Below are 25,495 nucleotides of genomic sequence, written 5' to 3' on the forward strand. Positions count from 1 at the left end.
TGGGTGAGTGTGGGGTACACTGTGAAGGGGGGCAGGTGCTCCAGAGCTCCAGTATCCTCCACGACCTCCTAAGGCATCCTGTCAGGCATAACCACACACTGTCTACATCTTCGATTAGTTTCCTTTAATGACTTGGCCCTGCTTAGGACTTGTGTAGCTTTAAAGAAAGTGGAGTGGCAGAAGTTTGAGGCAGTTGTTGAAAGAGGTGAAGACAGTACAGTGAGGGTTACCACCTTCAGTGGGGATGCTGGCCCAGGCCAGTTGGAGTCTGGAGCACCCTGGAACACCTGTCTTGACTTGCCATTGAAAATAGGATTCTCTCCCAGCAAAGTTGTGAAACCTAAAGACAAGAGGGGATACACAAAGGACCAGCTGGATCTGGGCAACAATGTCCCTCCTGGTTGTCCTGTAACAGCCCCATCTGGCAGTGGTATTTGCTGGCTTGGCTGGAGCACCCCAAGTCTAGTGACTGAGACCTAAGAGCTGGTTTTAAGATGCAGCACTTGTCTGGGGCCAGGTGCATAAAGCCTCGCAAAAATTCTGTATCTTACAGAGGAACTGGCTGGGGAAGGAAAGAGCTATCAAATGCAAACTTAAGGACTCAAAATTTTCAGGGGTGAGGGATGTGGAGCTCAAGGCACCCAGAGCCTCCCAGTGTTGAAATTAACCTGTGGGAAAGGTACACCACTTGGAACAAATTTAGGAGCTGCTGATGATGGATGGTAAGGAAGCCAGTTCTGGGTCTTCTGGGAACAAGAAGCAAGGCCACTTACCTAGAGAAAGACACCTCAGCAGGGCTGCCTCAGGAGTGGAGCCTCAGGGTCTCACAACTTCTCACTTTCTCTTCCATGTCTGAAAAATAACACGGGACCACTCAAAATGGTCCACCTTCAAAAATACATTCCCTTCTCCCAGCAGGTCCCGTTCCACCTCCAAGTGTCTCTACTAGGGAGACCTGGCTGGGGGCAGTACAGTAATAAAGTAATCTGGTCAGGGATGGTGGGGTGGTTGTCCCTGGGCTGTAGGGGAGTCTACAGGGGAGACTTTCCTAAATGATTAGCAATGTGGAAAGGGATTTTGCACTGAATCAGTCCTGTGCACATATCTCATTTTAGCCACTTAGCTGAAAAACAGCTGCTGCCACCTGTCTCGGAAGCTATGAGGGTCTAAGAAGCTCTAAGATATAATGGAAATCTCCCATTGTGGTTCTAATGGGTCCAGCCCTGCTTTCCCTTGTCCTACATGCCACACGGGGTGCCTGCCCGGGGCTCCGAGTGTTTGGGGCACAGGCAGGAAGAGGCCTCCACTTCAACTCCAGCTCCCCACTCCTTGCACTGCTCAGAAGACATCTGGCTCAGCTATTAGACCCCTGTCCTTGGGCATACTGGGAGGTTGTGACTCCAGGCTAGATTCTAGAGCATTATCAGCTGCCCCTTGGCTCCAGGCTCACCTGTCAGGATGGCATCTAGCTTTGCTACCACATGTCGTGCGTTGTCCAAGCTGAAACACATCGGGGGCTTAAACTTTAGGACATTCCTCCCAGGCCCATCGGTGCTCAACAAAATGTAGTTTTCCTTAAGCCTGTAAAGGTAGGACACAGCAGGACCTGCTGCCCACCGGCTAAGGGCACGTCATACAGATCTTCCAGACTTTTCTCAGCCTGGTATTGGCAGCCATGCTACTCTCAGAACCCACCATAAGCCAGTTCCCACCAAAATAACAGCACTGGCCAACCCCCACCCAGATTCCTGCCCAACTTTATGGCCCAGCATCAAAGACAAACACAGCACCCCCATCTGAGGTGCCCTGTACCTGGCCCTGAGCCTGCTGCCACCCCCACCCAGTGCAGGGGGCTTGCTTCATCATCCCTGTAAGCCAGACAGAATGGCCATGGGACTACAATGTGGATGTCAAGATGCCCTGCTTTTTCCATTTTGATACATGGTTTATGTCATGCATGGTTTACCTTTTTTTATAGGAAAGGTCCAGCATTCACAAATACAAGAGTGCAGTGAATTCACGTAGCCTAGCTTCATTAATTCCTGCCAACCCCTTCTCTACCCTGCCCCCAGATTATCTTCTAACTCCAGACTGGACTATTCAGTTTTAATTTCCAGTTCTTTTTAGAAGATGACTTTACTGTTCAGCATTATCATTGGTACCTAGTAATAACTTAATAGTCCACATTTATACTTTTAACCCAGGAAAGTATTTTGGCCTCTCAGAGAAGGGGTGTGATATGACTGTATTTACATTCTCTGACCCCTGCTCATTTTTTAAAATTTATTACTTTTATGTAAGTCTTGTTAGGAGCAGTGTCCTCAGCCTGCCTCTGGCTCCCTTATCCCATCCCAGTCTTCCTGGCACTGACAACAGCCATGCTTGAAAGATGAGGTTCTGACTTCAAATCCAGCTCTGGCTCCTACTAGCAGGGTGACTGCCAGTGAAACACTGGCACTGCTTTCACTCACTCAGCTGGAGAAACTACACTGGGCTGGGCTGGGCTGGGCTGGGATGCAGAGAGGGGTGGTTGTAAGATGGAGGCAGTCAGGCTTGGCTAAAGAGCTGGCTCCTTCCTTCCCAGAGATCATTCTGAATTCCTGAGTCCTGAGGCTCCCTGAGAGAATCGATGGGCAAGCTGGTGGATGTGCTCACCAGCAGAAAGAAGGCAGGGGCTGGGCGGCCATGCAGGAGGGGTCACCCTCCAAAACCATGTGGAGAGATTTTTACATCCATACAGTTTGTATGAATTGAAAACAGAAGGATGCACATTTTACAACTTGAATAAGAACACACATCAAACAGAAGATGGGCTTTCCAAGGTTGGGGGAAGTGGGTAGGAGTGAAGAATGGAAGAAAAAAGGGAATAAACAAGAAGGAAAGGGTCCTGGGGCTCAAGTGAACATGCAAACCAGGGCTGGGGGTGAGGGCTTCTGAGTCTTGAGATGCCGAGTCCTCTAGACACTCCCCACCCAGATGAGCAGGAGTCTACCTGAAAACCTCTAGTAACAGGGAGTCTGGTTCTGCCACAGTCTCAGTTATGGCTCTGGAGAAGCTGCTGCTTTCAGGCAGCCTGGGGCTGTGAAACGCGGGGTTGTGGCTGCCTGGGTTTGAGAGCTCCAGCAGCTTGGCATTGTCTTGTTCGAAGTGGCTGCTCAGGCTGGGAATGGCCTGCACTCTGTGGGCCCAGCATGTCTGGGGGCATGGGTCAAAAAGGAGAGGCAAGGGGGGAGCTCTTTTTCCTAGTCAGAGCAGTAGACACTTCAAAGGCAACTTGTTTCAAGGAAAAAATACCTGGACACCACGTAGTCAGCCTCTTCGGTTGCTGGCATTCTTGTGGCCTCATCTTTGATCAGATCCACACCAATGAAGAGCCCAACACCCCTGGAGCAGAAGGTGACATCTCAGGAGACAGGGCTTGAGGGACCAAGGTCCTTGCTTTCACCCTCTGCCTGGGTCTCAGCCAAGCCCCTGTCAGAACGCTGACCAGGGCCCACACCTCTACCTCCCAGGGAGGCTGAGAGTGGCAGGAACCCTCGGAGGGTGGTGAAACAGTTCCAGGAGCTAACTGAAAGGGAGGAACCCTCAGTGTGGACAGAGTAAAGTTTGATTCTGGCTTCACCACCCCACCTCCCGCCAGGTGCCATCTTGGGCAACAGCACCTACAGGTGCTTCAGTTCCTTCTCTGTGGAGATAAAAGTTGCCACCATCCCAGGTGGGGGTGACAAGGTGAATGAAGGAACCGTACCAGGCCCCTGGCAGATAATGACTGCTGTTCTTAGCCTCACCTGATGTCCCCAAGAATGGGATGTTTGGCTTTCTGCTGTCCGAGGAGCTCCATCAGGAAGCTGCCCACACAGGCTGCGTGAGCCTGCAGTTGCTCCTTCTCCAAGACATCCAGGACGGCCAGCCCCACAGCACAGGACACTGGGCTGCCCCCAAACTGAGCCAGGGGACAAAGGGCAGTTCAGGTGCCCAGCAGAGTGGGCCATGCCCCAGGGAGCGTGAAGGGCAGCAAAACTGCCACACACATTCCAAAGACAGATGAGGACAGGTATGAACCCATAAGGACTCAAGTGTTCTGGGCAGTATATGGAGTTCTCTTGAGGCCCCCATGGATCGTCCTGCCTTTCCAGGTTGATGGAGATGCATTAGCAGGGATCCAGTAAGAAAGCCAGGGATGCAGTAGGATCCCCAGGAAGATGCAAAAATCAGAACAGAGGGTGGTCTGGACATTCCCAAAGAGCTGTTTTTTTTTTAATTTTTCAGTGGGTTTTGTCATACATTGATATGAATCAGCCATAGAAGAGCTGGTTTTTGTCAAAAGGTTTCCGGGTTCCATCTCGTGGACTGGACCCAGACCCACTTCATTTTACTACCCATCACCTCTTTCAAGGAGAATCAAGAGCAACATGCCAGAGCCACACCCAGGAAAAGTCACTGTGTAATTTCAGCTCACAGCTTTACTGGCTGAGCTCAAGGCAGATTTTAGGGCACAGACCACAAGCTGGCTGCCTGTGAGCCACATGGAGCCTGAGGATTCATTTTGTTCGGCTTGTATGACATAATCAAAGGTTTTGAATTAGGTACTAATGTCTTAAAAGAAGGGACTTCACATAAAAATGTGTTATGTCTGACTTAAAACAAACCTAGCCTATCTGGTTAGGGGACCTCCTACAGACCATTTTTTTTCTTAAAGTGTATCTTAAAACCTTTATTGAGGTATAGTATACATACCCTGGTGGTGCTAGTGGTAAAGGACCCATCTGCCAATGCAGGAGACATGAGAGCCCTTGGTTAGGGAGATCCCCTGGAGGAGGGCCTGGCAATGCACTCCAGTATTCTTGCCTGGAGAATTCTGTAACAGAGGGGCCTGGCGGGCTAGAGTCCATAGGGTCGCAAAGAGCTGGACATGACTGAAGCAACTTAGCATGTACATACAATAAACTGCATATGTTTTAAGTGTATATAGTTCAGTGTGACTTAACAAATCTATGCTTAGTTGCTCAGTTGTGTCTGACTCACATGACAAGTGTATATACTTGTAGAAACTCCACTACCATGAAGATACAAAACATTTCCACCATTCTCCAAACTTCCTTGTGGTCCCTCCACTACTGGCCCAGGTAACCACTGACCTGCTTTCTCACCACAGTTTTGCCTTTTCTGGAATGTTATATGAATAGAATCACAAAAGACGAACACTTTTGTGCTTAGCTTTTGTTCAATGTTTTTAAAAACTTATCCATAATGTGTGTATTGGTAGTTTGTTCATTTTATGGCTGTATAGTATTCCATTGTACAGACATACTACAATTTGTTTATCCAAATTCCTATTGATAGACTCGGCTTATTTTGATTTCTGTCTATTTATGAATAAAACTGTTGTGAATTTATAATAAAGTCTTTTTGTTAACATATGGTTTCATTTCTCTTAGGTAAATACCTAGGAATGGCACTGCTAGACTGCTTGATAAATGTATATTTAACTTTATAAAAAATGTGAAACTGTTTTCCAAAGTGGTTGTTACCATATTACACTTGTACCATTAGTCTATGAAATCCCAGTAGCTCCACATCCTCAAAAACATTTGGAATTGTGGCATTTTTAATTGCAGCCATTCTAATGGGTATGTAGTGGTATCCTGCAGACCATCTTGGAAATTTGTATGCAGAATCTCATACCTGAGATCATAAACACCTTCCTAGGTGATTCTGCTATGAAGCAGCTTACTGATAATGTCACAACAAATTATATGTGGAATAGACACGGGATGAATTGAGGTTACTAATTGTATATTATTACCAACTGTGAACTCATTACAAGGTGGTATGTTCCACTCATAGTGTTATTATTTTTTTTTTTTTGATGTGGACAATTGTTAAGTCTTTATTGAATTTGTTACGGTATTGCTTCTGTTTTATGGTTTGGTTTTCTCGCTTAGAAAAATGTGGGATATCTTAGCTCCCTGACCAGAGATCAAGCCCATGCATTGTAAGGTGAAGTCTTAAGCACTGGACCCACAGCATCTTTGGTTTAGAATTATGGCCTGGTCAACATGCTGAACTAGCATAACAGATAGGTCTTTTCCACAAGATCACCACAGAGGAACAATAGAAGGAAAATGAAAAAAGCCCTGGGCTTTTTCCTAAATGCCCGTAGTCCTAGGCATTTAAAAAGCCATGCAGATGTGTAGGGATACGTTCATACCCCATGCTACGTGTATGTTCAGGAAGTCTGGAAAAGCTCTAAGCTCTCACCACCAGCTAACTTGAGGGTTCACAGAAGAAGGAAATAAAAGGCTAAGGCAGAGTTGTCAATTGCTTGGCTGAGTGTTGAAGGCATGTACCAACACACACATAGGGCCCCTTGTCAAAGACTGACACAACTCTTGGTTTCAGGAATGTAAGGAGACGTCTGTCTAGTCATTGCTGCTGCTAAGTCACTTCAGTCGTGTCCGACTCTGTGCGACCCCATAGACGGCAGCCCACCAGGCTTCACCGTCCCTGGAATTCTACAGGCAAGAACACTGGAGTGGGTTGCCATTTCCTTCTCCAATGCATGAAAGTGAAAAATGAAAGTGAAGTCGCTCAGTTGTGTCCGACTCTTAGCAACCCCATGGACTGCAGCCTACCAGGCTCCTCCATCCATGGGATTTTCCAGGCAAGAGTACTGGAGTGGGGTGCCATTGCCTTCTCCATCTGTCTAGTCATTAGATGATCACAAATCTAACCAAGCAGAGACTATAGTGATCATGCATGACAACACAGACTTACAGAACTAATTCAGAAAAGGCAATATACAAACAACAAAAAACCATGAGGAGGAAAAATGATTTCCTACATTATATTAAGTGTCTAATTTTCAACAGAAAATTGTGAATCATGAAAGCATGGCCCATATATGGGGCAGTGGTAGTGGTGGGGCAGGTAGAATCAATAGAAATTGTTCTAGAGGAAGCTCAATGATGGCCTCATTAGACAAAGACTTTTTTTCTTTTTTTAGACAAAGACTTTAAATCAGATGTTATAAATATGCTTAAACACTAGAGGAAATCATATCTAAAGAACTAAAAAGTTAAGCATGAATATAGTGTCCTGCCAAATTTAGAATATCAATAAAGAAACTGAATTTATAAAGAAACTCAATAGAAAAGCATAGTAGCTGAAATGAAAAATTCACTAAGAGGTCAACAGCAGATATGATCAAGCAGATGAAAGAATCAGTAAACTTGAAGATACGTCAGGTCTGAAAATCAGAAAAAAGAATGACAAAAAAATGAACAGAGCCTCAGAGACCCGTGGGACACAAACATTCTAACATATGCAAAGGAGAATCCCAGAAGGAGAGGAGAGGGAGAGAAAGGAGCAAAAAGACTATTTGAAGAAACAATGGTAAAAAACTTACTAAATTTGACTTAAAAAAAAAACCAAACCCCAACAACTATTTAAACATCCAACAAACTCGATGAACTCCAAGTAGAATATTCCATACCTGGACACAACATAACCAAACTACTGAAAGACAAAAACAAAGAGGATGGGTGAAATGGGTTATAAAATACATAAATCACAGGGATGTAACGTACAGCATGGCGACTATAGTTAACAATACTGGGGACTTTCCTGGCAGTCTAGTGGTTAAGACTGCACTTTCACTGCAAGGGGCACAGGTTTGATCCCTGGTTGGGGAGCTAAGATCACACATGCCCGGGGTGTGGCCAAAACAAGCGAACAGGCAGACAAATAAGTAATATACTGTACTGTATACTTGAAAGCTGCTAAGAGAACAGACCTTAAGAGTTCTCATTACAAGGAAAAAACACTAACTTTTTGGTGAGGGATGTCAAGTAGACTTACTGTGGTTATCATCTTGCAACATACACAAATGTTGAATCATTATACGGTACACCTGAAACTAACATGATGTATGTCAATTATACCTCAAAAAAAAAAAAATAATATTGAAATTATCAAGAGAGAAGCAACTCATCTCGTACAAGAGATCCTCAACAAGATTAATAGCTGATTCCTCACCGTTGTTGTTTTTTAGTTACAAAGTCATGTCCGACTCAAAATTTTGTGATTCCATGGACTGTAGCCGCCAGGTTCCTCTGTCCATGGCATTTCTCAGGCAAGAATACTGGAGTGGGTTGCCATTTCCTTCTCCAGGGGATCTTCTCAACCCAGGGATCAAACTTGCGTCTCCTGCATTGGCAAGCAGATTCTTTACTACCGAGCTACCAGGGAAGCCCTTTGGAAACTCTAAAGGCCAGAAGACAGTGGGATGACCTATTCAAAGTGATGAAAGAAAAATACTCAGTCCAGAATTCTATATAAAGTAAAAGTATCCATCAAATATAAAGGAGATGGGAACTCCCTGGCAGCCCCATGGTTAGGAGTTCTCACATGGTTAGGAGTTCTGCGTTCTCACTGCCAAGGGCCTGAGTTCAATCCCTGTAGGGAAACTAACAGCCTACATCCCGCAAGCCGCATGGTGTGGGAAAAAAATTTCAAAACAGATAAAGGAGAAACTAAGATAATTCTAGATAAGCAAAAAACTGAAAAAATTTGTCAGCAGCAGATCTACTTTACATGAAATACTAACAGTATTTCTTCAGTGTAAGGACATCAGATAGTAACTCAAATCCACAAGTAGGTTTAAAGTGAGAGGGAACATATGCCATGCAAACAGAAAGCAAGAGAGTTGGGGTGGCTATAGTAATATCAGACATAAAAGACTTGCAAGATTAAAACTGCTATTAGCAACATAGAAAAACATTTTATAATGATAAAAGAGCCCCCAAATACATAAAACAAAAACTGAACTGAAAGGAGAAATACAGAACTCAACAAAAATAGTTGGAGTTCAATCTCTCATTTTCAAAATAAACTAGACAGAAGATCAACCAGGAAATAAGCCTGAACAACACTATAAGCCAATTAGATCTAACAGATATATACAGACCACTCCACTTCAAAAAAGCAGCATAAATACTCTTCTCAAGTGCACATGGAACATTCTCCATGATAGACTATATATATTCGGCCATAACACAAGTGTTAATATATTTTAAAAGTCTGAAATCCTAGAATGCATCTTTTCTCACCACAGCAGAATGAAACTAGAAACAAAGAACACTGAAAAACTAAAAAATATGTAGAAATTAACTTAAGCAATGGGTCAAAGAAGTCATAGGAAGATTAGGAAATATTTAGAGATAAAGGAAAAAAGCACAACATACCTAAACTCATGGGATGCAATAAAAGTACTGCTTACAAAAAACTTGGTATCTGTAAATATTTTTGTTAAAAAAAATCAAATGAACACTTCTACTTTAAGAAAGTATAAAAGAGAAGAGCAAACTAAACCCAAAGCAAAAAGAAAGGAAATCATAAAGACTATATAGTGGAAATAAACAGAAATACAGAAAAACAACAGAAAAAAAAAAAATCAACAAAACCAAAAACTGATTCCTTGAGAAAATCAACAAAATTGACAGACATCAGTTAGACTGACCAAGATAAAAATGAGTCAAATTATGAAGATCAGGAATGAATGAGGACATATCACTGCCAATCTTATACAAGTAAAAAGGAGTATAGGGAATAATATGAACATATGTCAACAAGCTAGATAACTTCAATGAAATAGACAAATTCCCAGAAAGATAAAAAGTATTAACACTGCTTTGAGAAGAAATAGAAAATCTGAAAATACATGAAGCAAGTAAAAGCAACTAATTAGTAATTTAAAAATCCCACAAAGCAAAGCCTAGAACCAGATGGTTTCACTGGTGAATTCTACCAAAATGTTTAAAGAATTACCACCAATCTTTCAGAAAGTCTTCCAGAAGAGAGATGAGGCATGACCACTTCTTGCCTCATTTTTTGAAACCAGTATTACTCTGATACCAAAACCAGACAAAGATATCCCAAGAAAACTATAGATCAATCTCTCGTAAGAACTTGATGTAAAATCCTCCAAAAGTACAATAACAAACTGAATCTGGCAACATATAAAAAGGATTATACATTATGATCATGTGGGCTTAATCTCAGGAATGTAAATATTAACCATATTAATAGGATGAAGGACAAAAAAAATCATATGTATCATTACAATAAATGAAGAAAGAGAATTTGACAAAACCCAACAGCTTTTCCAGATTTCCCTGGTGGTCCAGGGGTTAAGAATTTGCCCTCCAAAGCAGGGAGCATGGGTTTGCTTCCTGGTTGGGGAACTAAGATCTCACATGCTGTGGGGCAACTAAGCATATGTGCCACAACTACTAAGCCTGTATGCTCTGGAGCCTGCACTCTACAACTATAGAGAAGCCTGTGCCCTAGAAAAACCTGTGGATCACAACTAAGACCCAATATAGCCAAAAAAAAAAAAAAAAAAGAAAAAAAACCCAGCCTTTTATTATAAAAGCTCTCAACAAATTAGGAAGAAAAGGAAAAAAAAAAAGGAACTTCTTCAACCTGATAAAAGGCTTCTATGAAAAACTCACAGCTGATATTATACCTGATGGTGAAAGACTGAATGTATTTCCCTAAGATTAGGAATAAGACAAGATGTCTACCCTTGCTATTTCTAGTCAACATTATACTGGAGAGTCTAGGGCAATTAGGGAAGAAAAAGAAATTAAAGGCATTCAGAACAGAAAGGTACAAGTAAACTATTTCTATTCACAGATGACATGACTTTGTACATAGAAAATTCTAAAGAATCTGTAAAAAACTATTAGAGCTAATAAATGGATTCAGTAAGGTTGCATGATACAAGACTGATCTCCAAAAATCACCTATATTTCTATATACCATAAATGAAGAATCTTAAAGTAAGATGAAGAAAACAATTCCATTTATAAAGCCATGAAAAATAATACTTAGGAGTAAATTTAATAAAAGTAGTTCAAGACTTTTACAGGGAGTTCCCTGCAATCCAGTGGTTAAGACTCCATGCTTCCACTACAGGGGGTGCGGGTTTGATATCAGGTCAGGGAACTAAGATCCTGCATGCTGTGTAGTGTGGCCAAAAATTTTTTTTCATCATTTTATGAAGAAGATTATGAACATAATTGAAAAAAACAAAGACATAAATGGACAGATATGTTTATAGATTAGAAGACTTAATACTGCTAAGATGGCAATACTCTCCAAATTGATCTACAGCTTCAATGCAATCGCTTATCAAACTCCAAGCTGCTTTTTTAGTGGAAATTGACAGGCTGATTCTGAAAATGCACAATGAAATGCAAGGGACCCAGAATAGACAAAACAATCTTCAAAACGAACAAAGACTGGAGGACTAACAGTTCTTGATTTTAAAACATACTACAAAGTACAGTAGTCTAGACTGGCAAGAGGGTAGATATATAGATATATATAGATATATAGATATATAGATATATAGATCAACAGAACAGAACTGAAAGTTCATAAAGAAACCATTAAATCCATATATTTATGATTGATTGATTCCTGACAAGGGTGCTAAGACCACTTAATGGGGTAAAAAACAAAGAATAGTCTTTTCAGCAAAAAGGTACTGGGACAACTGGATGCAAAGTCGAGCAACTCAAGCTCATACCATCTGAAAATTAGTTCAAAGTGGATCCAAGACCTAAATATAAGAACTAAAACTAGAAAATTCTTAAGAGGAAAACATAGGTGTAAATCCTCTTGATCTTTGATTAGGTAATGGTTTGTTACCTATGACTCCAAAGTACAAGCAATCAGAAAAAATAAACTGGACTTCATCAAAATTAAACACTTTTGTGGTTCAAAAGAAGACAACTCCCTGGGAGGGAGGAAGCAGCCCTCAAATAAACTGTTTTAAGTGTGAAAAAAAAAAAAAAAAAAAAGAAGACAACTCAAAGGGAGAAATATTTTGTTTGATAAGAATCTAGTATTTAGGATACATAAAGAACTCTTAAACTCAGCCAAAAAAAAAAAAAAAAAAAAGATCAGTAACCCAATTAAAAAATGTGCAAAAGATATATTCTTTCAAATATATATGTCACATATATTGGAATCTCCTTCATGAATCACATCCTTGTCATGGCAAAGGGGCTTGTGTAACTCAATAAAGCTATGGCCCCACACCTTGTAAGGCCACCCAAGAGAGACAGGTCATAGAGAACAGTTCTGACAAAACGTGGTCCACTGGAGGAGGAAATGGCAACCCACTCCAGTATTCTTGTCATGAGAACCTCATGAACAGCATGAAAAGGCAAAAAGATATGACACTGGAAGATGAGGCCCCCAGGCTGGAAGGTGTCCAATATGCTACTGGGAAGAGCAGAGGGCTCTTTACTAATTACTAATAGTTCCAGAAGGAATGAAGCAGCTGTGCCAAAGTGGAAACGACACTCAGTCATGTATGTTTCTGGTGGTGAAAGTAAAGTCTGATGCTATAAAGAATGATTGCACAGGAACCTGGAATGTTAGGACCATGAATCAAGGTAAACTGGACATGGTCAAGAAGGAGATGGGAAGAATGAATGTTGACATCTTAGGAATCAGTGAACTAAAATGGACAAAAATGGGCAAATTTAATTCAGATGACCATTATATCTACTACTATGGGCAAGAATCCCTTAGAAGAAATGGAGTAGCCCTCATAGTCAACCAAAGAGTCTGAAATGTAGTACTTGAGTGTAAACTCAAAAACAAGAGAATAATCCTGGTTTGTTTCTAAGACAAATCTTTAACATCACAGTAATCCAAGTCTGTGCCCAACCACTGATGCCAAAGAAGTTGACCAGTTGACCTATAACACCTTCTAGCACTAACACCAAAAAAAGATGTCCTTTTCATCATAAGAGATTGGAATGCTAAAGTAGGAAGTCAAGAGATACCTGGAATAACAGGCAAGTTTGGCCTTGGAGTACAAAATGAAGCTGGGCAAAGGCTAACAGAGTTTTGTCAAAAGAACATGCTGGTCACAGAAAACACCCTTTTTGAACAATCCAAGAGATGACTCAGTCTCTGAAATCAGACTGATTATGTTCTTTGCAGCCAAAGATGGAGAAGCTCTATACAGTCAGCAAAAACAAGACCTGAAGCTAACTGTAGCTCAGATCATCAACTCCTTATTGCAAAATTCAGGTTTAAGTTGGAGAAAGTAGGGAAAACCACTAGGCCATTCAGGTATGACCTAAAAAAAAAAAATCCCGTATGATTATACAGTGGAGGTCATGAATAAATTCAAGGGATTAGATGTGGTAGACAAACTGCCTGAAGAACTATGGATGGAGGTTTGTAACACTGAACAGGAGGCAGTGACCAAAACCATTCCAAGAAAAATAAATGCAAGAAGGCAAAGTGGTTGTCTGAGGAGGTTTTACACATAGCTGAGGAAAGAAAAGAAGTGAAAGGCAAGGGAAAAAGGGAAAGGTACACCCAACTGAATGCAGAGTTGCAGAGAATAGCAAGGAGAGATAAGAAGGCGTTCTTAGGGAAAAAAAAAGATGGCCTTCTTAAATGAACAATGCAAAGAAACAGAGGAAAACAATAGAATGGGAAAGACTAGGGATCTCTTCAAGAAACCTGGAGACATCAAGGGAACATTCACGCAAGGACAGGCATGATAAAGGACAGAAACAGTAAGGATCTAACAGAAGCAGACAAGATTAAGAAGAGGTGGCAAGAATATACAGAAGAACTGTACAAAAAAGGTCTTAATGGCCCAGATAATCATGATGGTGTGGTCACTCACCTAGAGCTGGACATTTTGGAGTGTGAAGTCAAGTGGGCCTTAGGAAGTATTATTATGAGAAAAACTGGTGGTGGTGACAGAACTCCAGCTGAGCTATTTCAAATCCTAAAAGACAAAGTTGTTCAAGTTCTGCATTCAATATGTCAGCAAATTTGAGAAACTCAGCAGTGGCCACAGGACTGGAAAAGGTCACTTTTCATTCTAATCCCAAAGAAAGGCAATACAAAAGAATGTTTAAATTACTAAACACTGTGCTCATTTCACATGCTAGCAAACTTATGCTCAGAATCTTTTAGGCTAGGCTTCAGCAGTATGTGGAAAGCTTTACAGCCTGAGCTACCAGGGAAGTCTTGAGGCTAGGCTTCAGCAGTATGTGAACCAAGAACCTCTAGATATACAAGCTAGGTTTCAAAGAGGCAGAAGAACCAGAGATCAAACTGCCTGTATTTGTTGGATCATAGAGAAAGCAAGGGAATTCCAGAAAAACATCTACTTCTGCTTCATTGACTATTCTAAAGCCTTTAACTGTGTAGCCCACAACAAACTGTGGAAAATTCTTAAAAGAAATGGGAATATCAGAGCACCTTACTTGTCTCCTGAGAAACCTGTATACAGGTCAAGAAGCAACAGTTAAAGCCACACATGGAACAACAGACTGGTTCAAAAGTGGGAAAGGAGTACATCAAGGCTGTATATTGTCATAGTGTTTATTTAACTTATATGCAGAGTACATCAGAGAAATGCTGGGTTGGATGAATCACAAGATGGAATCAAGATTGCCAGGGGAAATATCAACAACCTCAGATATGAAGATGATACCACTCTAATTGGAGAAAGTGAAGAGGAACTAAACAACCTATTGATGAGGGTAAAAAAGGAGAGTGAAAAAGCTGGCTTGAAACTCAACATTTAAAAAACTAAGATCATGGCATGTGGTCCCATTACTTCATGGCAAACAGAAGGGAGAAAGTGGAAGCAGTGACAGATTTATTTTCTTGGGCTCCAAAATCACTGCAGACTGTGACCACAGCCATGAAATTAAAAAGATACTTGCTCCTTGGAAGGAAAGCTATGACAAACCTAGACAGCATATTAAAAACCAGAGATATCACTTGGCTGACAAAGATCTGTATAGTCAAAGTTACGGTTTTTCTAGCAGTCATGTATGGATATGAGAGTTGGGACCATAAAGAAGGCTGAGTGCTGAGGAACTGATGCTTCTGAACTGTGGTGCTGAAGAAGACTCTTGAGAGTCCTCTGGACTACAAGGAGATCAAACCAGTCAATCCTAAAGGAAATCAACCCTGAATACTCACTGGAAGGACTGATGCTGAAACTGAAGCTCCAATACTTTAGACACTTCATGTGAAGAGTCTACTTATTGGGAAAGACCTGATGCTGGGAAAGATAGTAGGCCAAAGCAAAAGTGAGTGGCAGAGAATGAGATTGTTAGGTAGCATCATCAACTCAATGGAAATGAATCTGAGCAAACTCTGAGAGAGAGTAGAGGACAGAAGAGCCTGGCATGCTGCAGTCCATGCGGTTGCAAAGAATTGGACACAACTTAGCAACTGAATAAGAACAACAACATATTGGAATATATATGTCATATACATTGGAATGTGTGTGTGTGTGTGTGTGTGTGTGTGTATGGTCAATAAGCACATAAGATTCTCACCACTGGCCATCAGGCAAATGCAAATCACACTCACTTCACACTCACTAGTATGGCTATGATAAAAGATAAAAAATAAATGCTGGAGAGTATACAGAAAAATTGGAACCCTCATACATTGCATGTAAAGTGGTATAGCTGCTTGGAAAAAGTCTTTCATTCCTTGCAAAGTTAAACTTAGAGTTCCCATGTTACCCAGCAATTTCATTCATAGGTATATGCTCAAAAGAATTGAAAGCGTATGTCCCTGCCAAAACATTCACACTGAATGGTCAACTGAAGTATTACTCATAATAACCAAGGAAGGGAAATAGCTAAAACGTTAACTGAAGAACAGATAAACGAAACAAGATATGCTCATACAATGAAACATTATTCACTCATAAAAGGAATGAAGAACTGACTCATGCTATGACAATGGATGAACCTTGAAAATATTGTGCTATGTGACAGAAGTCAGACAGAAAAAAGCACATATTGTGTGATTCCACTTATGTGAAATGTCAAGAACAGGCAAATCTACGGAGACAGAAAGTAAGCTAGTGATTGCTAGGACTTGCAGAGAGAAAGCAACAGGAAGTGACTGCTAATGGGTATGGGGATGCTTTGGGGGGTGATTGAAAATGTATAATAACAAAAACTAAGACAGTGGTAATGCCTGTACAATGGACTTCCCTGGTAGCTCAGCTGGTAAAGAATCTGTCTGCAATGCAGGAGACCCTGGTTTGATTCCTGGGTCGGGAAGATCCCCTGGAGAAGGGAATGGCTACCCAATCCAGTATTCTTGCCTGGAGAATTCCATGGACAGAAGAGCCTGGCAGGCTACAGTCCATGGGGTTGCAAAGAGTCAGACATCAGTGACTAACACTTTCACTACTTTAATACAAGTACTGAATCATTATGTTGTACATCTGAAACAAATGTCAATTATAACTCAATCAAGAAAAAGATTCAATTCCCAATGAACATACAAAAACAAAAATATACATATACTGGGAATTCCCTGGCAGTCCAGTGGTTAGGGCTCTGTGCTGTCACTACTAATGGCACAGGTTCAATCCTTGGCAGAGGAACTAAGATCCCTCAAGTCAAGTGGCATGACACCCCCTAAAAATACACACACCTACACACACACTTAATAGCTTCATAATATCTGAAGTAAAAATTAATAGTAGTATGAGAAAAAGTTGATCATTTTTCATCATAGTGTGATATTTAAACAGTCCTTAATTATTAATAGATTATGTAGAAAAAAAAATCCAGCAAGAATATAGAAGATTCAAACAACATAATTAACAAGTGTGACTCAAGAGACATTCAGAGAGTCTGACAAACAACATTTACAGAACCCACAATTTCCTAAGGACACGTAGAACAATCAAATACCAGATCACCTCACAATATTTTACAGAAAAAGTATCAAAAGAAAAAGCGGCAATAAGTCAGAAGTTAATAAAAAGATTTGAAAAAACTAGAATTGAATGATAATGCAGTGGTTCTCACATTTTTGGTCTTAGAACCTTTTATACTCCCCCAAATTTGTGAGGAAGCTGAAAAGGTTTTGTTTATATGGGTTATATCTATTAATATTGATGAAAAAATAATTATATTTACAAACAAATTAGTGAGCAGCAGTGAGTTTGTTTGCACAGAAGCTACCATGGTGCTTCCTGGTCTGGAGGTTTTACTCACCGTGTTGAAGTACTCGACGCCAGTGGCTTCAAATGCCCGGGCCACAGCTTGTGTTGTGGCCACGCAGGCTACAGGGTGGCCATTGCCTATGGACTTGCCCATGGTGACAATGTCGGGGACGAAGTCTTCCCCCTGCAGCTGGAAGGCCCAGAAGTGCTTGCCTACTCGGCCAAAGCCCACTTGAATCTCGTCTGCAACAAAGACCCCTCCGGCCCTGCGGATGTGCCTGTGGCAGAGGACACACGGCTGATGGGAGACTGTGGTGAGAGGGAGCAAACCAGGAGTTGAGATGTGCTGGACTCTGAATCCTGGTGTTGCCAAAAATAAGGTGGGGTCCTGAGGCAGGTATCTGGCCTTTTGGGAGCCACTATTTCTTCAGGGACTTTGACAACTCTGGCAATAGGCCAGGCTGAGGTTGGAATTTGGAAGCAAGGCTGGGAGACCCCACCCTCAGGCAGCCTCTCCCACCTACTCACCCTGCCACTTCTGGGAAGTAGCCCGCAGGGGGAATGATCTGCCCTCCCACACTGGGCAGGGATTCAGCAAAGAACGCTGCAATCTGTGGAGGAGAAGGGAAAGGCACTGTGGTGGGGCTGAGTGGCAAGCTGGTGCATCGTACTGATGTAACATGAGTTACTATTATCACCGTGCCCCCACTTTGGGGTCCACATCGTATCTGAGTATCTGCAATGTAGATTTTTCAGGCCTCAAATCAATTCTTACCACCTGGAGGTAAGACCCCTGTACTTAGTGTGTTTCAGGTGAAATTCACTGACTTCTCCCCCATAAACCTGTTCCTTCTCTCCCCCGATATGGTGAATCCCATTCCTCCTAATTAGGACAGAAATCTGGGCCCATCCTTGATTCAGCCTCCTCCTTCACCCATCAGCTGGCACAGCTTCTGACTCTTACCCCTGTAACATCTTTGTACCCTCCTTTCCGCTTCTGGGCAGATCTGCTAGTTTCTACCTTGCCCTCCTGAGCTGCTTTCTAACTGAACATCTCTTCCAGTCCATCCTTCACTGGCCACCAGGGTAAAGCCTCAACCCAGACACTGAGCTCCTCAATGTCCTATTTAAACCCCATCACCGACCCTTTTGCCTACAACGACGACTTCTAAACTCTGCTCTGCCTTGGAGCCGTTTCAGAGACTACTGCTGGGATAAAGAAAGGACCAGTGGGGTGGGAAACTGGCCACCCACCCATGCTAAGCTTCAGAGCAATCTTTTTTTTTGATTTAATAGAAGGAGGTGCAGAGCATCTGAAATGCGTAAGCCAAGCTTCCCAGCTCTGATTCTGCCAACCTTTTTGGCCTGTCTTTTTTGTAAATCCTGTGTTCAGTTGCCACTCTTTCAGCAAGTCTTCTAGAGAGCCTTCACACCAGTTGCTAGCTGCCTCCCTTCTACTGTTGCTGTGGCTGCTGCTCTTCCAGGGTAAGACAATCTCTTGTCTCCCCACTGCTCAGGCCAACAGGCCTTTGCAGGGCACCATGTCAGACTGACACCATTCAAGAGCATCCCCTGGTCCCATTACCTTCTCTCTTAAAACTCTGTAAAGGTACCTCATAGCCTCCAGCCCCTCAGCTAGAAGGGCACTTGCAGTCCTCTGACCTATGGTCCCACCCGCCTCTCTAGGTTTATCTTCTGCCTGCACAGCTTGACCCTGCAGTCACATGGTTTCTGCACAGGCCACTGGTCTGTTGAAGATGTCTTTCCTTGTCTACCTCCTACCCTGCCTGAGTGGCTAATGCCTACTTACCTTCTATTACTAAAATTAGTCAGTACCCGCTTTTCCCGACAGGCTCACCTTCACACCCACATCAGTCCAGCCTGGACCCCTGGACCCCAGTAATGTCCAGGATATATCTCTACCTAAACTCTCAGTTGAAACAATTAACCCCCCTCCTAGATTCCCAAAGGGCAGGCCCTGGTTCCAATTTCTCTCAGGGTTCCCAAGATCCAGTCCAGGGCAAGCAACATTTGGGGCTTGATGGACCAGACCTGTATGGATGTGGTTACCTTCCTGCCCTTCTCCTGTGCGCTGCTGACCACACGTTTCACCTCACTGGCGTAGGCCACAGCTGGATTGGGGTGGTCTTCCCGGTAGGGGCCCCGGTAGGTATCTGGGAGAGGTGCCTGTGGGGAGTGACAGCGCCACGTCATCCAGGCTGGGGTGCAAGCACCGACCTGTCGCCCACTTGAGCAGCGCATACCACGTGGACCCACTCCTTCTGGCCATCCAGGTCCCGGAACTTGTAGGGGCTGATGTCGATCAGGGAGCTCAGATGACCGTGATAAGCACTGGGGAGAAGAAAGGAGAGAGGACTTAGGCTCGTACTTTCTGGCTTGGCCTTGACAACTGTCCATCCATCTCAGGAAACAGTCAGGCAAGACCAAGCTTTCTGACACAGCCCCCAAGTCCTGGGGCCAGGAATGAACACAGGTCTTGGAGTCAGCAAGCCTTCCTGCAAGGCCACTATTTAGCTATGTAACAGTAGCTAACTGTTAAAATCTTTGGGTTCAGTTTTCTCCTCTGTAAAGTTGGGGCAGGGTGCTCTTTCTCTCTTGTGGTTGTGATTTTAAATGTGATAATGCTCTAACCCTGGGCCTGGGTCCTGCACATAGCAGATACTCAATACACTGGGAGTTACAGTTTTAACACCTAAAATGTGGGACCAACTCTCATCACCTTATAAAGCATTCTCTGCTCCCCAGAAGCTGCCACTATGGAAGAGATACTGGGTATACGCATGGGGACTGTCTTTGTGGCCAGGTCCTCGTGATCCTCTTCAGGCCCAGGCCTCTCATCTCTCCTGCCCAAGGCACCTAAAGTCAGAGCCTCACTGATTCCCAATAAGCGGCAGACCCACGCTCCTGGAAATGGCACTTACTGATCTAATACCACCACATCCCAGTGTCCCGTGTACTGACGTGCCAGCCTCAGGGCCAGGTCGTTGGCTTCTGACCTATGACAGAAAAGGTGGGTACTTCTTAAACAGCTGTCCAGGGCTTTCCCTCCTGGATAACTGCTTCCTACAGAGAAACCTGGAGGGGAAAGGAGGAACCCTTCTAGCAGCAAGAAGATTCTTAGGACACCATTCGTTAGTTATTCACTTGTTCATTCAATAAATATATATCAATGCCTTCAATGTGCTAGGAGCTGGGGGTAAAAATATTAAGTAAGACAGGCAGGCCCTGGTCCTCTTGGAACTTACGTTCTAGTATGTGTCACAAAAGCCCCAAAACGAAGACAGAATGATCATTTGGTAAGTGCTACAATGGACCCAGGGAGTCAAGAACTAGAAGGGGCTCTACCTTTGATAAGGGGTGTTAGGGGCTTGAATCATGTCCCCCAAAATTCATGTGTTGAAGCCCTAACTCCTAATATCTCAGAATGTGATCGTATTTGGAGACAGGGCCTTTCAAAAGGCGATTAACTTAATATGAGGCCATCTGTGTGGCCCTAAACCAATATGACTGGTGTCTTTATAAGAAGACATTTGGACATACAGAGAGACATCAAGGATTGTGCAAGATTGGAAAAAGGCCATGTGAAGACAGTGAGAAGGTTGCCAGCTGAAATAAAGGTGAGAGGCCTCAAAGAAACCAAATCTGCCAGCACCTTGATCTTGGATTATGACTTCCAGAACTATGAGACAATACATTTGTTTAAGCCACCTTGTACGCAGTGTTTTTACTATGGCAGCCAGAGCTGACTAAGGCCATACCTGCAGAGTCTTCAGGGTAAAGTTCCTATGCAGAGTGAGCAGCACATAAAGACCTTGTGAAGGAAAAGAGCTCAGGAAACCACAAGACGACAAAACCCAGGAGAAACCTGAGCGAGGAAGTGGGGAAGACAGGTAGGGCTGCAGAGGGGCCTGGATTTTCTTCTCAGTGCCAGAGGAAGCCACTGTAAAGTTTTAATCAGAGAAGGGACATGATTCAGGGCCCATATGAGGAGGAAGCCTCTCTGTGTATCTAATGGAGTAGAAAGCAATTAAGGTGCAAGTGAGGAGAACGAGAAGAAGGACACAAAGATGAGAGCAGGTGGTGGCCATGTAGATGGAGAGAGACGGATGGAGTTAGGAGACAACATGGAGACAGATGTGATAGGCTTAATGCAGGACTGGAAGGAGGGTGTGTTTCTAACTTGAGCAGAGGTGCACATGCCACTGTCATTTGCCAGGAGAGAGAGGGTGGTGGTGGTGGTGGTGGTGAGGGACAGCTGGTCTTCTTGGGAAGGGCTGGGGAGGCTGCCTGAGAATGTCAGGAAGAGCCAATGCCACAGTCCCAAGCGAGGTGTTAGTGAAGTCGATCAACTCTTGTCTCTTTTGGACAGGTGATATTAGACACATTCCAAAGTCAAGTGGGTATTTAGAACCTTGAGGCAGAAACACATGGGGACATCTGGGTCTAAGATACAAATGTGGGAGTCAGCAGCATGTGGACAATATATAATACACGGGAATGGATGAGGTCAGGAAGGGAGAGGGGCTCAGAGAAGACCAGTCCTGAGGAATGGAAGGGGAGGAATCGGCAAAGGAGACGGAGGAGTGGCCAGAAGTTGACAGAAAACCAGAAGCGTGAAATGCTCTGGAAGCAAGACCAGAAAGCATTTCCAGAGTGGTAACTATCAATATTACTGAGAGACACAGGAAGACAAGGGCAGCAAAGAGACCAGGTCTCCCCACTCCTACGCCTCATTATCCTCTGTACTCTTCTCTCCAGGGCACACTGGGTAGGTTCTGTGTACATGCCTTCATCTGCCATTTTGGCCGCCACTACTCCCAGCGTAGCATCTTCTGTCACCCAGTCACTAAACTGATGCCTAATGGTGTCCATTCTTGCTCTCCTCCAGCCCTGATGACATCACTTACCTGATTAAAGCCCTCTGATGGCTTCCCAATGCTCTTAGGATAAACAAGTACCTTACTTGACTAAAGAAACCCTGAGTGATGGGCCCTGCCTCCCTCCCCGGTGTCTCCTCCCACCCTCTGCCCTCCCTCAATGGCTGCCTATCAGTTCAACTGTGCTGGGGTGCAAATACTAGTCCTGCCACAGGGCCTTTGCACAGGCTGTTCTGTGTGGTAACCAACCTTGACAAGAATACTGCAAATGGAGCTGGCAGCAACCTTTCTTCCTCCTCATCCATCTAGCCCCCAGTCAACGCTTAGCCTAACATCACTTCTTCAGGGAAGTCTTCCCCAACCCTCTCAGAGGAGGCCAGGCCCCCCAACTGCTTCTATGCCTCACTATTCTCTGTACTCTTCCTCTAGACCAAGACTCCTCTTTGGTATTTTGTATTTCTTTGAAGAACCTTGGATGTTTCTGTTTCTTATGGCTCTTATGGAGCCGATTTTGGCTGTAGCTCCCAGCACCATGCCCCTATATTCTCAGAGCTGACAAAGGAACACATTACCTTGGTAAGCCCCAAAAACAATCCTAGAAGGGAGGTAACGACACCCCTTACAAAGAGAACAGGAAACTGGATCTGACAGAGAAGCAGCAGGGCCTGCAGCGGGGAAGTGTGAGCGCCCAACACACTGAGGGCTGCCTCTCCCCCAACTCAAGTCAGTTACACTATGCTTTGCCCATGTGAGCAAATCGCTGCCTCATCCTTTTGCTGGGGGCTGGCCATACCATAGTGCACTTACCCAGAATTCAGGAAATAAAACACACAGAGCTTCTCTGGCAGGGTCTTTGACAGCCTCTGTGCGTAATCCACAATGTTGTCGTGCAGGTATCGGCTGTTGGTGTTGAGCACCTGGTTCTGTTCGTGTGCTGCTTGGACCACGAGAGGGTGGCAGTGCCCAACTGCAAGAGGGCCACCTCTATCACACGGCTGGCTCCGCACAGCCGACCCCTCCAGGCCACCCCCAGCCCCAGTCTGTGAACCCAACTAGAGGAGATGCAGTTATGGAGGGAGAGGTGCAGAGGAAAGAGGGGAGTCTGAAGACAGAGATGCCAGTCTGGAAAGGAAGCCCTAGAAAGGAGTCCCTGAGATTCTGGCAGAAGGCAAAGTTCTCTGGCAGAAACCTGATCTAGAAAACCCATGTTCTTAAGGAAGCTTCTTGAGGTCTTCTTCTTGACAAAGATGGGGGGGGGGGTGGGATTTCAGGGATGAAGATGGCATCGGGGTGTCTGCTTGACTTTACCAGTTAGGGAGGCTGGAGGTAATGACTGCCAACAGCCAAGGCTTATAACCAGAGAATGAAGATTACTGGCGGCTCACCAAGTGTCACGCACACTCAAAGCAAGTTACATGAATTAACTCAATCCCTCCAAATATCTGGAAGTGTATATCTAGGATCATCATGTCCATTCTGCAAATGAGCAAACCGAACAGAGATTGAAGCTTGCCCAAGACCATAAAGGAAGTAAGTGGAGGACAGGGATATGAACGCAGGAAGCCTGAAACCAAAGCCCCTGCTTTCAGCTCTACTAACTTCCAATTTCCTTACTGGGTCACTGGACTCCCTTTCCTTCTTCGAGCTCTGGTGGCCTCATCTAGTTAACTGGATTCCTACTTAAGTTTCCTCGTCCAGGACCTGAAATGGTTACCAGGGCTAAAGCCTTGCTGTGACTGCCAGGGCCTGGCCAGGGTCCTGCTGGGTTGCTGATCATGGCTAGGCTGACTGCTGTTCTCTGAGCTCACCATCAGATCCAAGTGGAACTGAACTGCTAGACTTAGGTCTCTGACTCCTGCTGGTTTAGTACAGCTTTAGTGGTGTTAAGTCACTCAGTCATGTCTTACTCTTTGTGACCCCATGGACTGTGGCCCACCAGGCCCCTCCATCCATGGGATTGCCCAGGCAAGGATACTGGAGTAGGTTGCTATTTCCTCTTTCAGGGGGTCCTCCCAACCCAGGGATTGAACCCGGGTCTCCTGCACTGCAAACAGACATTTTACCATCTGAGCCACCAAGGGAAGCATTTTAGCACAGCTAGTGTTTGGATGTTTCCACAGTTTCCATAGAAAGACTGGGCCTCCTCTGCACATGGATGCTGGCTAAGTTGAACCTGAGTTCCCTGCACCTCTCTGCAACCTGAAGATTACCCCTGAACTAGGTTCTGTCTTGGCATGCTCTCCTGCCCCATCTTGAAGTATGATACTGACCGTGAGCCACATTGTTGATGCAATCGATGTATTCTGCCCCCTGTTCATCATACATGTACTGCCCTTGGCCCCGGACAATCTTAATAGGATCCTCAGGAAAAAAGAGTCTGCAGGAACTGCTGTAGGGACAGGCAACAAATGGACAGCCATGTCTGAAGATCTGAAGGAAGAAATCCACCCATCACAGGCCTCCCCCAACATCTTCCCAGTTTCTGGAAAGGACAAAAGCTTGAAGGGCAAGGTGCTGTGTCCCTGCCTCCGGTTCCCCCACTCCACAGGGGGCTGGAAAGGTGAAGGATGGGTTAAGAAGTTGCTAAAACTTAAATTGTTTAAGTCATTTGAAGACTATGTGGCTTCATACATATCTGAATGAATGTGCCCAGAGTCCCTTGGGTCCTGGCAAAAGGGGGCTGCTCCAGACCCACGGGCTCCCTAGGGCAGTGTCTCTTTGCTGGGGGTGTGAAGAGGGCTGACTCTCAGCCCTAGTGGTCCTTGCTTGCAGGCCCAAGCTCTAGCCCAAGGCTGCCTCACACTCCACGTCCCACCAAGAGCCCCTCAGACACAGGTCAAGGGTAGACTTTCTCTAAGGCTGCGTGTGAGCCGACTGCCCCCACCCCCACCTTTCGTCTGGACTTTCAATCCCTTCCTGGGTCACTGTCTGGCCGGCCCCAGGTCCGGAGAGCGGGCCACCACTGGGCGAGGTCTTCCCAGGCGCCCAGCTGCAGCTGCGGGGGTGGATAAGACGCTGCGGGGGAGGCGCAGGAAGCGACCGCCTGCCACAGGCTGAACGCCGCAGGGTCTCAGGGGCCGTAGGCTCGGGAGCCGGACGAGGCCTGGCGGAGGGGAGCCCCGCAGGCTCCGCGCCGGACGTGCGTACATCGTACGCGCCGCCCCCACGTCGCTGTCTCTGTACCTGAGCAGCCGCCGCCTCAGGGCCAGAGTCGCAGCCTTCCCACGCTGATCCGCCGCCATAGCGCTCGCGAGCAGTCGCTGGGGGACGCGGGGCGGAGCGTCCGGGCTCCGCCCAAAGCCACGCCCAGCAGAGGCCCCGCCCATTGTAAAGCGCGACTCAGGGCTCCTGTTTGCCCCGCGGCCCCGCCCCCAGGCGGTCTATTAGGAGTTTGTTCCTTAATTAATTTGGCTAGAGGCTGGTGGGCTCCTCACCCCGGCGAAGTTCCACAGACAGTGCCGAGCGGATGCCGGGTTTGTGCTCGCCTTGCCTAGCGCTGCCCCAGCTCTGGTTTCCGGACAAATCACCAAATCACTGACCTCGCCCTCCCGACTGC

General features: G+C 44.8%; 1 protein-coding gene across 5 annotated transcripts; it reads right to left on the reverse strand.

The window, feature by feature from the left end:
- Window positions 1-114: 114 nt before the first annotated feature.
- On the reverse strand, window positions 115-25,235 carry PHYKPL (5-phosphohydroxy-L-lysine phospho-lyase). 5 transcript variants are annotated; one of them, XM_065918322.1, is made up of 13 exons: window positions 25,123-25,235; window positions 24,210-24,328; window positions 22,747-22,906; window positions 19,984-20,058; window positions 19,306-19,393; window positions 19,112-19,228; window positions 17,570-17,652; window positions 17,094-17,319; window positions 3,789-3,943; window positions 3,295-3,384; window positions 1,451-1,500; window positions 774-852; window positions 115-340 (listed from the first exon to the last, which is right to left on the reverse strand). In XM_065918322.1, the coding sequence occupies exons 1-12, from the start codon at window positions 25,179-25,181 to the stop codon at window positions 803-805; spliced, it is 1,272 nt and encodes a 423-aa protein (XP_065774394.1). In that variant the 5' UTR covers window positions 25,182-25,235; the 3' UTR covers window positions 115-340; window positions 774-802. The 5 variants fall into 5 exon arrangements, 4 of the variants coding, with proteins under 4 accessions (XP_065774394.1, XP_065774392.1, XP_065774393.1 ...); XM_065918320.1 differs by having other exon boundaries at window positions 1,451-1,581; XM_065918321.1 differs by having other exon boundaries at window positions 1,451-1,581; window positions 24,210-24,325; window positions 25,123-25,194.
- Window positions 25,236-25,495: the final 260 nt, after the last annotated feature.

The sequence above is a fragment of the Muntiacus reevesi genome, chromosome 1 (genome assembly GCF_963930625.1).
Source record: "Muntiacus reevesi chromosome 1, mMunRee1.1, whole genome shotgun sequence".
Classification (NCBI taxonomy): domain Eukaryota; kingdom Metazoa; phylum Chordata; class Mammalia; order Artiodactyla; family Cervidae; genus Muntiacus; species Muntiacus reevesi.